Source organism: Arvicola amphibius, chromosome 2 (assembly GCF_903992535.2).
Source record: "Arvicola amphibius chromosome 2, mArvAmp1.2, whole genome shotgun sequence".
Lineage (NCBI taxonomy): Eukaryota > Metazoa > Chordata > Mammalia > Rodentia > Cricetidae > Arvicola > Arvicola amphibius.
Window position 1 is genome coordinate 111,191,596 of NC_052048.2, and position 12,922 is coordinate 111,204,517.

Here is a 12,922-nt window from a genome sequence, read left to right on the forward strand (position 1 = left end):
CAATTTAGAATTAATAAGAATAATTACATAACAAGAGAATACCACAAGCAATAGGAACCACTTTTGAATTTTCATTATTCTGTGATATCATCGTACTATATCTTCTCTCTCTCTCTCTCTCTCTCTCTCTCACACACACACACACACACTATATATTTGTATATGTATATATATATATATATTCAATTATAGGTGTTACAGGCAATTTAATGGTTTTTAAAATGTATAAATGTATACTCCAACTGGAGTATATAAATATTTGAAAGTAGTCATATATGAATGTAGAACCAATTTGTACGTTTGGTGATACATTGCTTTTCAGAGTTTATTTTTGAACTATGGAAATGTTAATATCCACTTTCACATTAATCCACTGTCTAGCCCAGATGGCTGTAGTGAAACATAACCTACTATTAACAAAGTGGAGACTGTAGATGAATCACTTCTAGAAAACAAGTTTCATTGAGTTCTACCTGTCTGTCATCTAGGCAGGTTTTTCAGGAAGGATTTGCAGAAAGAGCCTCAGAATGCTCACGTTCACTAAGTGATCTCATTGGAGAAGCAGACTGAGCACTGAGGTGTCTAGGTGGTGCTGCAAAAGCAAAAGTGCACTTTGTGTTTCAGAGGCTAAGAGCATGGGAGAGACAGCCTGTCTGTGTACTTAGCATCCTTGAGATATATCACTAGAAGCTGATAGGTACCCAAAGGGTGTGAAAAGGTTTGGCAAAATTCTGCCTTGTGGCACACAAGTCTACTTTTCTTAAGAGTCCTAATATAAATATTTGGATATGCTTGAAACAGCTATATCCACCTTTCAGCTCCAGAGGCTGCTGTGAATTTCATCTGAATGGCTCTGTTGACTTCTTTGAAGGTTCCTGGCCTTTATTTTATTGTCCTCTGTTGCTTCTCAGTGCCCCTACTCCCATGCTCACAAACCACTTTAAGAAGTTCACAAAATATTTGCCCACATGTTTTTCAATTTTAAAATATTTGAAACTAGCATTATGTGCATCTAGTCTTGCCCCATAAGACAAAGTGCATGCTTGTTGAGCAATTTGAGTCCTATGTGCGAATGTATTTTAAATTTATTTTCATAATTAGCTTGACTATTTTAGAACCAAGTGAGTAAAAGTAGTGAATGTGAAATTTCAAGTTCCTGATTCAGATTTATTCTACTGTGCATGCCGATGTCCCTTGAAAGGTGCAACACCACATTTGAACCAAGTGTTGAGAAGGTGTATGAAAAAACACATCTCCTTCAACATTGCTTGTAAAATGTATACGGTTTCGAGGCTGCCTATGGCTCTCACTGATACTTCTGCCCAGAGTAGGAACATCTACTTTAAATGCATGTAGACCAGGGTGACTGCATATTTCTGAGTAAGAAGAAAATGGTAAGGAGTGAGCCAAAGATTATTCCCTGATTTTTAGGTGACTGTCTTAGTTAGGGTGTGTGTGTGAAGAGACAGCATGACCACAGCCACTCTTATAAAGAAAAAAATATTTAACAGTGTGTCTTACATTTTCAGAGGTATAGTCCGTTATCATCATGGTGCACCATGATGGCATGCAGAGAGGTGTGGTGCTGGAGAAGGAGCTGAATGTTCTATATTTTAACTCTCGGGTAACAGGAAGTGGTCTGAACTAGGTGTACCTTGATTATAGAAAACCTTGTCTACCCCCACAGTGACACACTTCCTCCAACAAGGCAACACCTACTTCAACAAAGCCACAGCTCCTATCGTGCCACTTCTTATGAGGTTATGGGGGCCAACTACATTCACACCACCACAGTGGCTTTGTTAAGTAAATCCCACAGATACCAGAGATCTGCACTTTCTTCTTACACTATATTTGGTGCTGAGGAAACTCAGAATTTTTGATGAGGCCTCAAGATACAAGATAGGAATCAGACATCTCTTCTTTTGTGAATTTTTTAGGTTTGGTTTGCAAAATTACATACAGAAAGAATAATTACTAGTTTTAAAACAGTGATAGAAGCTACTGCCACAGTTCTGCCCCTGGAGTTTCACATGACACAGTCTTCATTGTAAAACAAATGAGAACAACCAGATCATTCTTTACAGTGGTCTTTCCTCAGCCCAATTCTGTGAACAGGTTAGAGAGTTACCTACCTCTACTGAGACTTAAAGAAAAGTCCCTTAAATATCTGTGATTTCGCCGCTAGCCTCCTTTTGTGTGCTTTGATGCACCAGAGAATCTGTGCACAACCCTGGGATATGGGATACTTCTTGATCCCGAATGAACACTGATTATTTACAGTGAGATCTTGTGAGGCCATTAGGCTGATTAAAATGCACTTCACAGTTAGCATTTGAGTATAAAAACTAATAAACACAAATTGTCACTTATCAATATTGTCCTGGATTCAATGGAGTCCAATAATTTTAGCACACACAAAAATCTTTTTGAGTTTCTATCTGGTCTTCCTCCTTTTACTCAGATCAAAATTAATATATTTAGATTAATAACAATAAAGAGCTTCTTACACATAAGAGATACCTTTATATCTCTTCCAGGAAGGGGAGTGATGTAGAGCTGTCAGCTCCTTCCAAGAATGACGGAATTTTGAAAGTAGCCCCAGGGGAGTTTCCCTTATAAGCTTTTATGGACCATGGTCAATAGGAACAGGGAACAAACATCTAAGTAACCGAGTTAGTATGTAGCAGACTTGGAACAACCTAGCTTTCTGCCCCTTTCCCCTGTAAAAAATATAAATCACAGTAACTCCTTTCTTCTGAGATTTGAGATTTTAAAAATCTAAGATCACACTGATTTGACAGTAAAAAAGAATTCTCCTTTTCTCTCTCTCTGTTTTTCTGCCTCTCTGCCTCTCTGTCCCTCTCTCTCTCTCTCTCTCTCTCTCTCTCTCTCTCTCTCTCTCTCTCTCTCTCTCTGTCTCTCTCTCTCTTTCTCTCTCTCACACACACACACACACACACACACACACACACACACACACCCTTCATCCCTTCCTCTGTCTCCCTTACCTTAAGTTATGGTTAACATTAAGTTTCCTAAAGGTAAATCTTAGAGGCATCTGGAATTCATGGTATTTTATAAGAACAATCCCCCTGAACTAATGTATGACAAATGTAATAGTTCCATAGCTTAAATTAATAGCTTAAATTAAGATCTGATAAAAACAACCAATATGCTAACAAAATTGCACATATTTTTGTTTAGTTTTCATCTTTGAAGTAGTGCAACTGATGATGAAACCATAGCCAGTTATGGTATTCTTAGGAAAGACCACTTTATAATAGGCAAAACTTTTTAAATTTCTCCAGCCTGGAAAACCTGGAGCCTTGGCTTCTTCCTTAAATAGCTGTGACCATGGAGGTGACTCTATTCAATTTAGTCTTCAATCTCCCCATTTGTAGATAGTTCTATCCACCTTCCTCACAGTTCTGCTTCTGGAAGTCTTTGAAACAATAGTCTGGACAGGGTAATTCTAATGCTCTCATGCAAATTCTTAGCTGAGGATCCTGGGCTTCATTGTACCTCTCTCAGAATGCCCGGCGAACAGTTTCTGTGAACGGGACCTTTTAATAGAGATGGAAGATCTCAAATCTTTCTTAATTCCATTTCCTATTGCCTTTGAAACTTAGAATTCACTTCATCTTACTAGACCTTAGTCCATTCTTATTGATTTTTAATGCTGTCTATGGATTCAATACTAGGTCACAGTAAAAACAAATGACAAAATTGCTTATAAATCTAAATTTTTAGAAAATGTTAATTTCTAAATGAATGGGAGAGATCAGTCAGTGAGCCCTCACATTATGGATAGGGATTGAGGAGACAGGAAGCTAAGTTTTAGTAAATTGCTGATTACAGGAAATATTTGTCCCTCATTGGTAGAGCCTCTACACTGTGCCATTAGTAGCATCAATTTAAGATTCCCTAAGAGGCCGGTGTGCTGTTCAAAAATGGGCCTGCATACAGGATGTAGAGGTTGTTCTGACAATGCAATCATTTTGTAGGAGAAACTCAAAGCAATCCCAAAGAAAATCTTATCCCCTTAAACTTCAGCTAGCAACAGGGGGCAAACAGGAAGTCAGGATGCTAGCAGAGGGTCTCATTGCCAGCAAGCTCCATAATGTAAGTGGATATACGCTCACTTTGAGTAGACCAGATGGAGGAAGGCACTCACCACTTTCTAAGCCATGCAGCCCTGGGAACTGTGATGTTACCTTTGTAGGAATTCAATTCCACAGCGACAAGTTGATAATAATGCAGAGACGAAATAAAGCATCTGCTACACAGCATGCACTCTCTGGTCTCATCTCCATAGCAGCAAATCAAGGGCCTGCAAACAGAATTCTTGGCTGGCGGCACAGCGCGCTTTCCATTACATTCCATGTTAAGTGAGCACCCTCGTTGGGAAATGAGACTATCAAGTGCATTTTTAAGAGCCTTGTCTTCTAAAATCAATCTGTTCACATTTTTAATAATGCAAGAAAGAAGTCTGAAGTTGGCCCACAGAGAATTCTGTGCACCAAAGGTTTATTTTTAATTGGATTTTGTGTCTGTTGTTATGGAAATGGTGGTTTTGTAGATGAAGCATTATGATTTTACTGCAAGATCAAGCCCAGAGTGGGGGATGAGAATGAGCTCATCCTTGTGCTTCTTTTTCTTGACAAAACACATTTAAAATTAAAAGAACAAGAGCAAAGCTACTTCAGAAGCATATGTTTCCAAGAAAAAATATCCCCCCATAAAAATAGATTTAAAATGATATATTCTCTTCTCAAAGATCAAAACTAAGGGTGACCCAGGTTGCCAGCAGGACACAAAGCTACTGTGACACTGTTAACCACTCCTGTCTTCTCTGCTGAAGCTATAAAGGGCTCTTTGGTCTGGGATCGGCTTGCACCATTTGGTCTCACAGTGTTTGCAGACGCTGAACTCCCAGCTTCCACTAGTTGTTGAGTGATCGATTGCTGAGAACTTCTTTCTCCAGAATAGTTTCTATTCATGGACCAGGATGTGTCATCAAACCCCATTAGAGAAAAACAAGAGGTGCTTCCTTCATGATGGTTGGCACTGTTTAACGAATTGAGGCAATTCCCTTGAAAAACTTAGCTTATATTTTTGCCTAGTCTTAAGCTCCAGAGAGCATCCAAGGAAGGCAAGACTTAACATGAATACCCAGTAGCCCCATAAAGAAGACAGAGGAAGCTGTATGACTAGTCTGTGGCTGTCAGAGCTAGCAGTGAGCTTGTATAAACAGGCTTACTAAGAATTTCTTCCCTTAGTTCCCTGACAGCTTTTTCTCTTCTTTCTTTCCTTCTTTAAAGATATTTATTTCATTCTTATTTTTGCTCTGAAGATCTTTGCTGTTAACTGATTTAACTGTAGAATTTGCAGACGGACCTGGTAAAACATTCCTGACCCTCTCTAGCAATAGAAAAAGTCAGGAAAGCAAATGAAGCCAGGTCCATCACAGTATTAACATATCTGCAAATTATGAGACTTTAATAATGGATTGAAATAATGTGTATTTATAATTATATACTTCCAAATGAATCATTGTATTATTAAATGCTTTTGTTGAAATCATCATATTAATAATTTTATTAAAATTACAATTATATAAACATGTTCCTTTTGTTTTCAAGTTAAAGACAGATATAGTCCCATACGACTATATTAATAATTTTCATTAAACATGTTTCCCAAATAATGTCTATTCTAAATCCATTTAAATTCCTTGTATACATACTTTGGAAGTTCCTTTATCACTTCACTGTATTATTTACCTCCTTTCTTTCGTCCTTTGTTTGTTGACCCTGTTACTTAGCATCACCTTTTCCCTCCTGGCTTTTGTCTGTACATTCTCTATTTTGGCCTACTTCTTTTTTTTGTTTGTTTTTTCGAGACAGGGTTTCTCTGCAGCTTTAGAGGCTGTCCTGGAGCTAGCTCTTGTAGACCAGGCTGGTCTCGAACTCACAGAGATCTGCCTGCCTCTGCCTCCTGAGTGCTGGGATTAAAGGCATGCGCCACCACCGCCCGGCTATTTTGGCCTACTTCTTACAAGTTACTATTATCCTGATATATTTAGAAACATCTCCACCATACATATAGATTTGCAACTTGTCAGTTAGTTATTGGAAGGGTTTTGTTTTTTAAAGAGCTAGTTTTAAGACTGAACTGCCCATGCATTTCAGAGGCTGATGAACTTATGGACTTGGTGAATCTTGGCGATACACAGTTTAAGATCTGAAGAGCAACATCGTACTGCGGTACCAAGAGATTGTCACCAGGGTGCTGTGGTCTCCTTTCCATTACCATCTGAAAATGTGTCCTAATGTCAAATAGAAGTCTCAGAAATTAGATATCTGATAAACGCCTTCACTATTAAATACCAGATATTTCCTGTAAAAGAAGGACATGCAAACTTTGGAAGGCTTCCAATGGTATATTGAATGTGCCTATTTATGACAGCAGGTTAATTCTCTAGTCTTATCAATGCAACAGGATAAAAATTCTTAAATTGTCATACCTGATTGTTTGTTAACTTGTCATTTTCCTTGCTTGCTATGACTATTATTAAGCTTGAAAATTGGCCCTCTCTCTCTCTTTTCTCTTCTCTCTCTTCTCTCTCTCTCTCTCTCTCTCTCTCTCTCTCTCTCTCTCTCTCTCTCTCTCTCTCTCTCTCTCTCTCTTCTTCATTCTCACTCCCCGACTCTCTTTTTCACTCTCCTCTCACTTTCTGTAAGGTTCATTTTCTTATCTGATTCTGATTGTCCATAATGACTGTTTGGCATATTCTACAGGCAAAGGTCCTGAGACCCTTTTTGCCGGCTATAACCTCAATGATAATGAATGGCACACAGTGCGTGTGGTTCGTCGAGGAAAAAGTTTAAAACTAACAGTGGATGATCAACAAGCCATGACAGGTAAAAAAAAAAAAAAATCTCCTGCCTCTAATACTTTTTCTTTCTTTCCTTTCTTCTTGTCCTTATATCTTCTTTTTCATTTAATTTTTTTGAGAAGTTAATACCTAAGTAGTATATTTCTATCAGTTCCACCCTTTCTGTCCAACTCCTTCTATCCCCCACCATCTTAGGTGTAGTTTAAATGGCTTGGTTTCAAAGATACATGAGAATATTTGAGGCTGGGTGTGGTGGCACGCACCCTTAATCCCAGCGCTCCAGATGAGGAGGCAGGAGCAGTATCGGTGAGTTCCACGCCAGTGCTTTACAGAGGGGATTCTAGAACAGCCAGAGCTATATAGAGACTGCCTCCAAAATAATGAAACAAAACAACAATAGGCAAACAAACAAACAAAGCCTAAAATATTTCTATCAGACTGGCATTTTGTGTAAACAGGGTTGTTATTTCTGATGATCTCCAAGCAACCAGAAACCACTGTGTTTAGTTTGATTTGAGAAAATTATTCCTGTGGAAGAATAATGGGTTCAAGATGGCCGGTAGTCACCTCAGAACTACAGAGTATTCAAGCATGGAATCAAGCTATTATAAAAATTTCTTCATATTAGTTTTCATTGAAGACCATTTTAAGTTTACCAAAAGTTCCAAAAATAAAAGTATGTCCCGAATGCCTGCATATTGCTACTGCTGTAGCAGATTTCCTCATTTGTTTGACGTTTTCACTTCCTTTCTCTTCTCTCATCTCATATCTTCCCCTTAAATAGCTGGGGGAAAATGATATTCAGAATGACCTTTTAGTCCCTGGATTCTTTAACATTTATTTTCTGAAAATAGAATTTACCCCTTCCACAACATCTGTAGTGATACCATGGACTTTGACCTTCATAAATCAGTGTAGGACTGGGAACTCTGTGAAGTTGCCATGTCTCCTGAGGTATCTTCCATCCACATATTGCCATAAACTCTCCTCATCTTTTAGAAGATCGGCATTGTGAAGTTACAGAACTCTCTTCATACCTAATATTGATGCAAGCATTAGTTTTGTTTTTGTTGACTGTGCCTTCATGATTGACTGTCCACATTCCTGATTGAAATACTACCATTGGCACTAAACCTACTTGTGGAATCCTATATGGAGGCAGGAGGTGCAGGGGGTAGATGTGTTATTGAATTTCTTCACTATATAATTGCTTTATTTTCTTTCCTGGACTTAATAAATCATCTGTGATTCGTGGAGAGGCATATCAAGGACTTATAAATACCTGTGCTTTATTAAATATTTTTATATAACTTATCATTTGATAAAGATACTTGTCTATTTCAGTCAACTAAAGTTTACAAAGAAACTAATTTCAGCACCCAGTATTCTGTGAGCGCTGTAGTCAACACTCAGCATCCAACCATGTGCAGCATTTGCCTTCATGTCCCTGCCCTCTATTTCGTTGATTTTCCTTTTCTCTTTTTTTCTCTTTGATTGATCTGCATTCACAAGTTTATATATTTTACAATAATTTTTAATTATTTGTCTTAAATAATTTTATGCTCAAATTATTGCAGATTACTCTCAGTTGGTCTCTACAATCTTGTGACAGGTTTCCACACCTGTTTTATTTGCTTTAGTTCTTCTAACTTGTTTTCAGAACATGATATTCAGGCACCACTTTAATCTGATTATATTCACCAGCAGAATTATTTATTTAATTTGTATTTAGTGAGGGATAACTTTTTGAATTTTACTTTAAGTTAAAATATAAACAACATAGTGTCCCCCTTCTCCCTCCAACCCTTTCTATGGCTCCTACAAAGCCTAAAATTTATACTCTCTTTTTCTTAAATTATTATTGTGATGTATATGATAAATATCATGATATATATGTATGTTTATATAATGATGTGTGTATGCAGTACATACATATGAATGATACATGCATACATGAATGTCACATACATGTATAAACATAAACTTAGTGAGTTTATTAAACTTTGCTTGTATGTATATGTTTTTAGTGTTAACCATTTGGCATTGGATTACTAGTGAGGGAGCTAATTCCTGGGGAAGATTAATTTTCTCTAAGCAATTGTTAATTGTTTGTAGCACTTCACCTAGTGGTAGGACCCCACTGAGAGCAGCAACATCTACACTGTTATCATTGTTTAGGTCTTGTATAGGCCCCTTATTGTTGTAATCTCATGGGTGCAGCTTCCATATTATATCTAGAAGATACAACTTCACAGCCAACTTCCTGGTTTTCTGGTTCTTTTAATCCCCTTACCCACTTTTGCAATGTTCCCAAGCCTATGTATAGGTTGTGTATGATAAAATATGTTCAGCATTATAATCTTCTCAGCAGGTACAGATTGGAAATCTCTACAGATGTGTATGTGTACCCACATATATGCATAAATACAGATGCATGCATACATATTAATAGCATGTTCCCACAAATATAAACATAGACATGTTTTAGAATATATGAGTTCACATTGCTATGTCTATGCCTACAGCATTGTCTCTTGATTTCCCTCATATTATATTCCCAGACATTTTCTTTTAAGATGAGAATTCTAACTACCAATTATTTATTTGTTCAAAATGATAATGCATCTAAAATACTTTCAGAATTTCTTTATCATTATAATCAATAAATAACTTAGATTATTTGCTTCTTTTCTCCTTCCAGCCTTCATTCTTTTCTTGTTATTGCATACATTCATCTTTTTATGGTTACACTAAACTTGTGGGGATTTTGTCAAATATAATGGTAGCAGAATTTGGACAGTTTTATTCATACAGTTCACAGGTGCACCTCATCTTGAGCAATGAAGACAGGAATGCAAGTAAAGAGATCCAAATGGGGGAGAGTTTCTAGATTTTAGATAGAAAGGGGTTGCACAAATTTTGGGTCACCCCTTAACTGAGAATCAGTAGTTTTCATTTCATTACTTCTTACACATACTCTGTGATTGTGTGTTGTGTGTGTTTGTTGATATGTACCATGACTGAACATTAGCTTGCCATGTATGCACTTACTCAAATCTGTAAGACAAACCTCATCATATTCCTTCTTGACATCATTCCCATGTCATTAGTAAATCCTGTGAATTGTATCAATAAAACTGTTCAAATTCTGCTTCCATTATATTTGACAAAATCCCCACAAGTTTATTGTAGCCAATAAAGATGAATGTGTGCATATACATACATATACACACACGTGCCCACATGTGTGAACACACACACAATCATATCTTCTTCCTATTTAAAACCCCTATTAGACAATAATCATTTAGGATGCCCTGTGAATGACATGGCCCTTAGTACTCTTCTAAGTTTGTACGAACCACAAACCTCACTTGCTGATAGTTTTACCTCATTCAGTACCTAAATACTGCATTCCTCTATCTCCTCTGTATGGTGTCCAACCCTCGATTCAACTTCTATGAGATTTAATATGGCTTGATGCTTTGCAATTCTTCACATTTTTAGCTTAAATTTTACCTCAGGCTGTGTTTACTAATACAGTGTCCCAGTCATAAAATTCATAGCATGTCTCAGAATTTTGTTCTTATACATCTAATTAGGTGCCCACATCTTTTTTATATGCCGTTCCTCCAATAGACAATGAATTTTCTGAAAACAGGGATGTATGTGAGCATCTCAGCACTTTCCCCACTTCCTTACATAGCATTTGAAATATGTATTGACTATTCAATAACTTTGAAGTCAGTTCACAAGAGTACATAAATCTGTCTTAGTGTTTTTAGACCAGGTTAGCCTCTAGCTCATGGAGATCCACCAGCCTCTGCCACCTGACTTAGTGATCTTGTTTGTTTTATTGTTGTTGTTCTACACAGAAACTAATACAACTAAGAGCAAGGTAAAAATTAAAATTTAATTGAAAATTCAAATAGATACTGAGATTTCTACAGAAACAAAATATCCAGGAAACATTCTGAGGCTTTTGTTTCACCTTGATTATTTGAAAAACTGATGACAGCCCCATTCTGATGTCCTAATTCTAAATTCATTCATTCAGTCTCTGGAAACTGACTATGGATTTTCTAGACAGTATAAACATAAAAATTTTTTCTTAAAAGCTTTAGAAAATAATTTTTCAAAGTTCTTATTGTTTTCTTTTTATTCATTGCTGGTGCATATGCAACACTGTATACTACCGATGGAGGCTGAACATAAATTCTGAGTGGAAATACCTCTAAAGCCAATGTCAGCCAGTGTGTTCTTAGTGGGTGACTGCTTTAGTTGGTCCCCTCAGACTAAATGTGTCTCTCCATACTGCCTATCCAACTTTGGGGTTTGGAAATTGGGCCAAGAATTTTCTTGTGACATGGCTGCTTCCACACTGTCACTACCTCCTTGTTGTTGGGGTTTCTGTCCTACCCAGTACCCGCATTTGTTAAGTCCCAAAGAAAATCACACAGAGGTCTACATTAGTTATAAACTGGTTGGGCCATTATCTCAGGCTTCCTATTAACTCTTATAACGTATATTAACTCATTATTCTAGTATATTTTAGCCACATGGCTCAGTACCTTTTTCAGCAGGGCAGGTCACATCTTCCTTCTTCTGTGTCTAGGCAGGACTGCAGAGGGAGCTTCCCTCTTCCCAGAATTCTCTGGTTCTCACTGACCTGCCTCTATTTCCTGTCTGGTCCTGCCTATACTTCCTGTCTGGCTACTGGCCAATCAATGTTTATTTAAAACATAATTGACAGAAATAAGAATTGTCCCACACCACCTGCTTATAATTTATGATATCCATAAACATTTTCTGAAAGAAAAAATTATTTTTTCTCTGAACTTTTCCATCTTTTTGAATTAAATGTACTTCCCTTCTTTGTAGCTTACAAATTCTTAGCAACATGAGATATTAATTTTGTTCTGAATATTTTTCACATTTTTTGCCAATAGAGCTTTCAACAAGAAACACAGAAATTTTAGAACTTGAGTCACCTAACTTAAGAAAGGCTTTTTAATATTGTGAAAAATTAATAAATGTCAACATCAATATCTTTTCATATTTTGTATCCTATATAGCTTATTAATTGAGTGCTGCTGATATCTCTAGAGTTTTACATTTGAAAATTAATAAAGATTGATTTTTGTTGTTACCAAAGAATTACAACTTCAACAGAACAGTATTGAGGTCATTGAACAAAAATTGAGGAGCAAAAGCAAAATAATGTTATATGAAAAACCAGAATTGCTAAGAAGGTAATGGTAATTTACTTCAGTAACATAATACAGAGGCTCTGTAGTATGTGCGTGAAAAGTATTAGCCACCCTCAGTAAAGTGTGTATTTGCTTTTCAATATGTAGAACAGAAGTCAAATTAAACCATTGACTAAAAAGAAAACATAAAAAAGATAACAGATGAGCCATCTTAGAGAAAAGAAGCTTCTCAGAGATTAAAAATTAAACAAAACACAATTCAGGGGACTTATTTTGTACTAATGAATTTTTAGCCATTAAAGTCAATTGATAAGATAAATATTTTGTCTTATATAATCAAATATTCCTTTTATATTTTATGTATAGTAATGTTTTATGATATTACCTAGCATCTTTGCTGCTTTTATTAACCAAATGGAAGCTTCTCAGAGTGTTGGTGAGAGCCCACATAGGTAGTTTCAGTATTCATTATGCCTAGAAAAATGGTTCAGTGCATTTTCTTAGGGATGATTCTGAGATTGGCCCTAATTAATGATTTCATTAATGTTATGGATGATAGCATAGGATGAGCTTAATAAATTTTCCAATTATGCCAAATTAGATAGGGAAACTAGCCAAGAAGTTGTTTGGAAGAACTCGATTTCAGTTTAAGTGACCTTTTTGAGTTGTAGCAGAAAATGAGGCATACAGTTTAATTGAGAATAAGAGTGAGCCACAAGTGAGGATTAACGTTCATGGATGCTGTGCTTTGCCACTTAGAAAGTAAGTCCTTATCTTTCTATTTAATTCCAAAGTTACAGGAAGATAGAAT

General features: G+C 36.6%; 1 protein-coding gene across 19 annotated transcripts in view; it reads left to right on the forward strand.

Moving 5' to 3' along the window:
• The window catches only part of Nrxn1 (neurexin 1), a 1,076,729-nt gene that overhangs the window by 498,941 nt on the left and 564,866 nt on the right, over nucleotides 1-12,922 (forward strand). For all 19 annotated transcript variants that reach the window (XM_038319685.1, XM_038319674.1, XM_038319675.2 and 16 more), the window contains one exon: nucleotides 6,804-6,926. In XM_038319685.1, coding sequence (XP_038175613.1) covers nucleotides 6,804-6,926 — 123 coding nt within the window. The remainder of the gene's footprint in view (nucleotides 1-6,803; nucleotides 6,927-12,922) is intronic.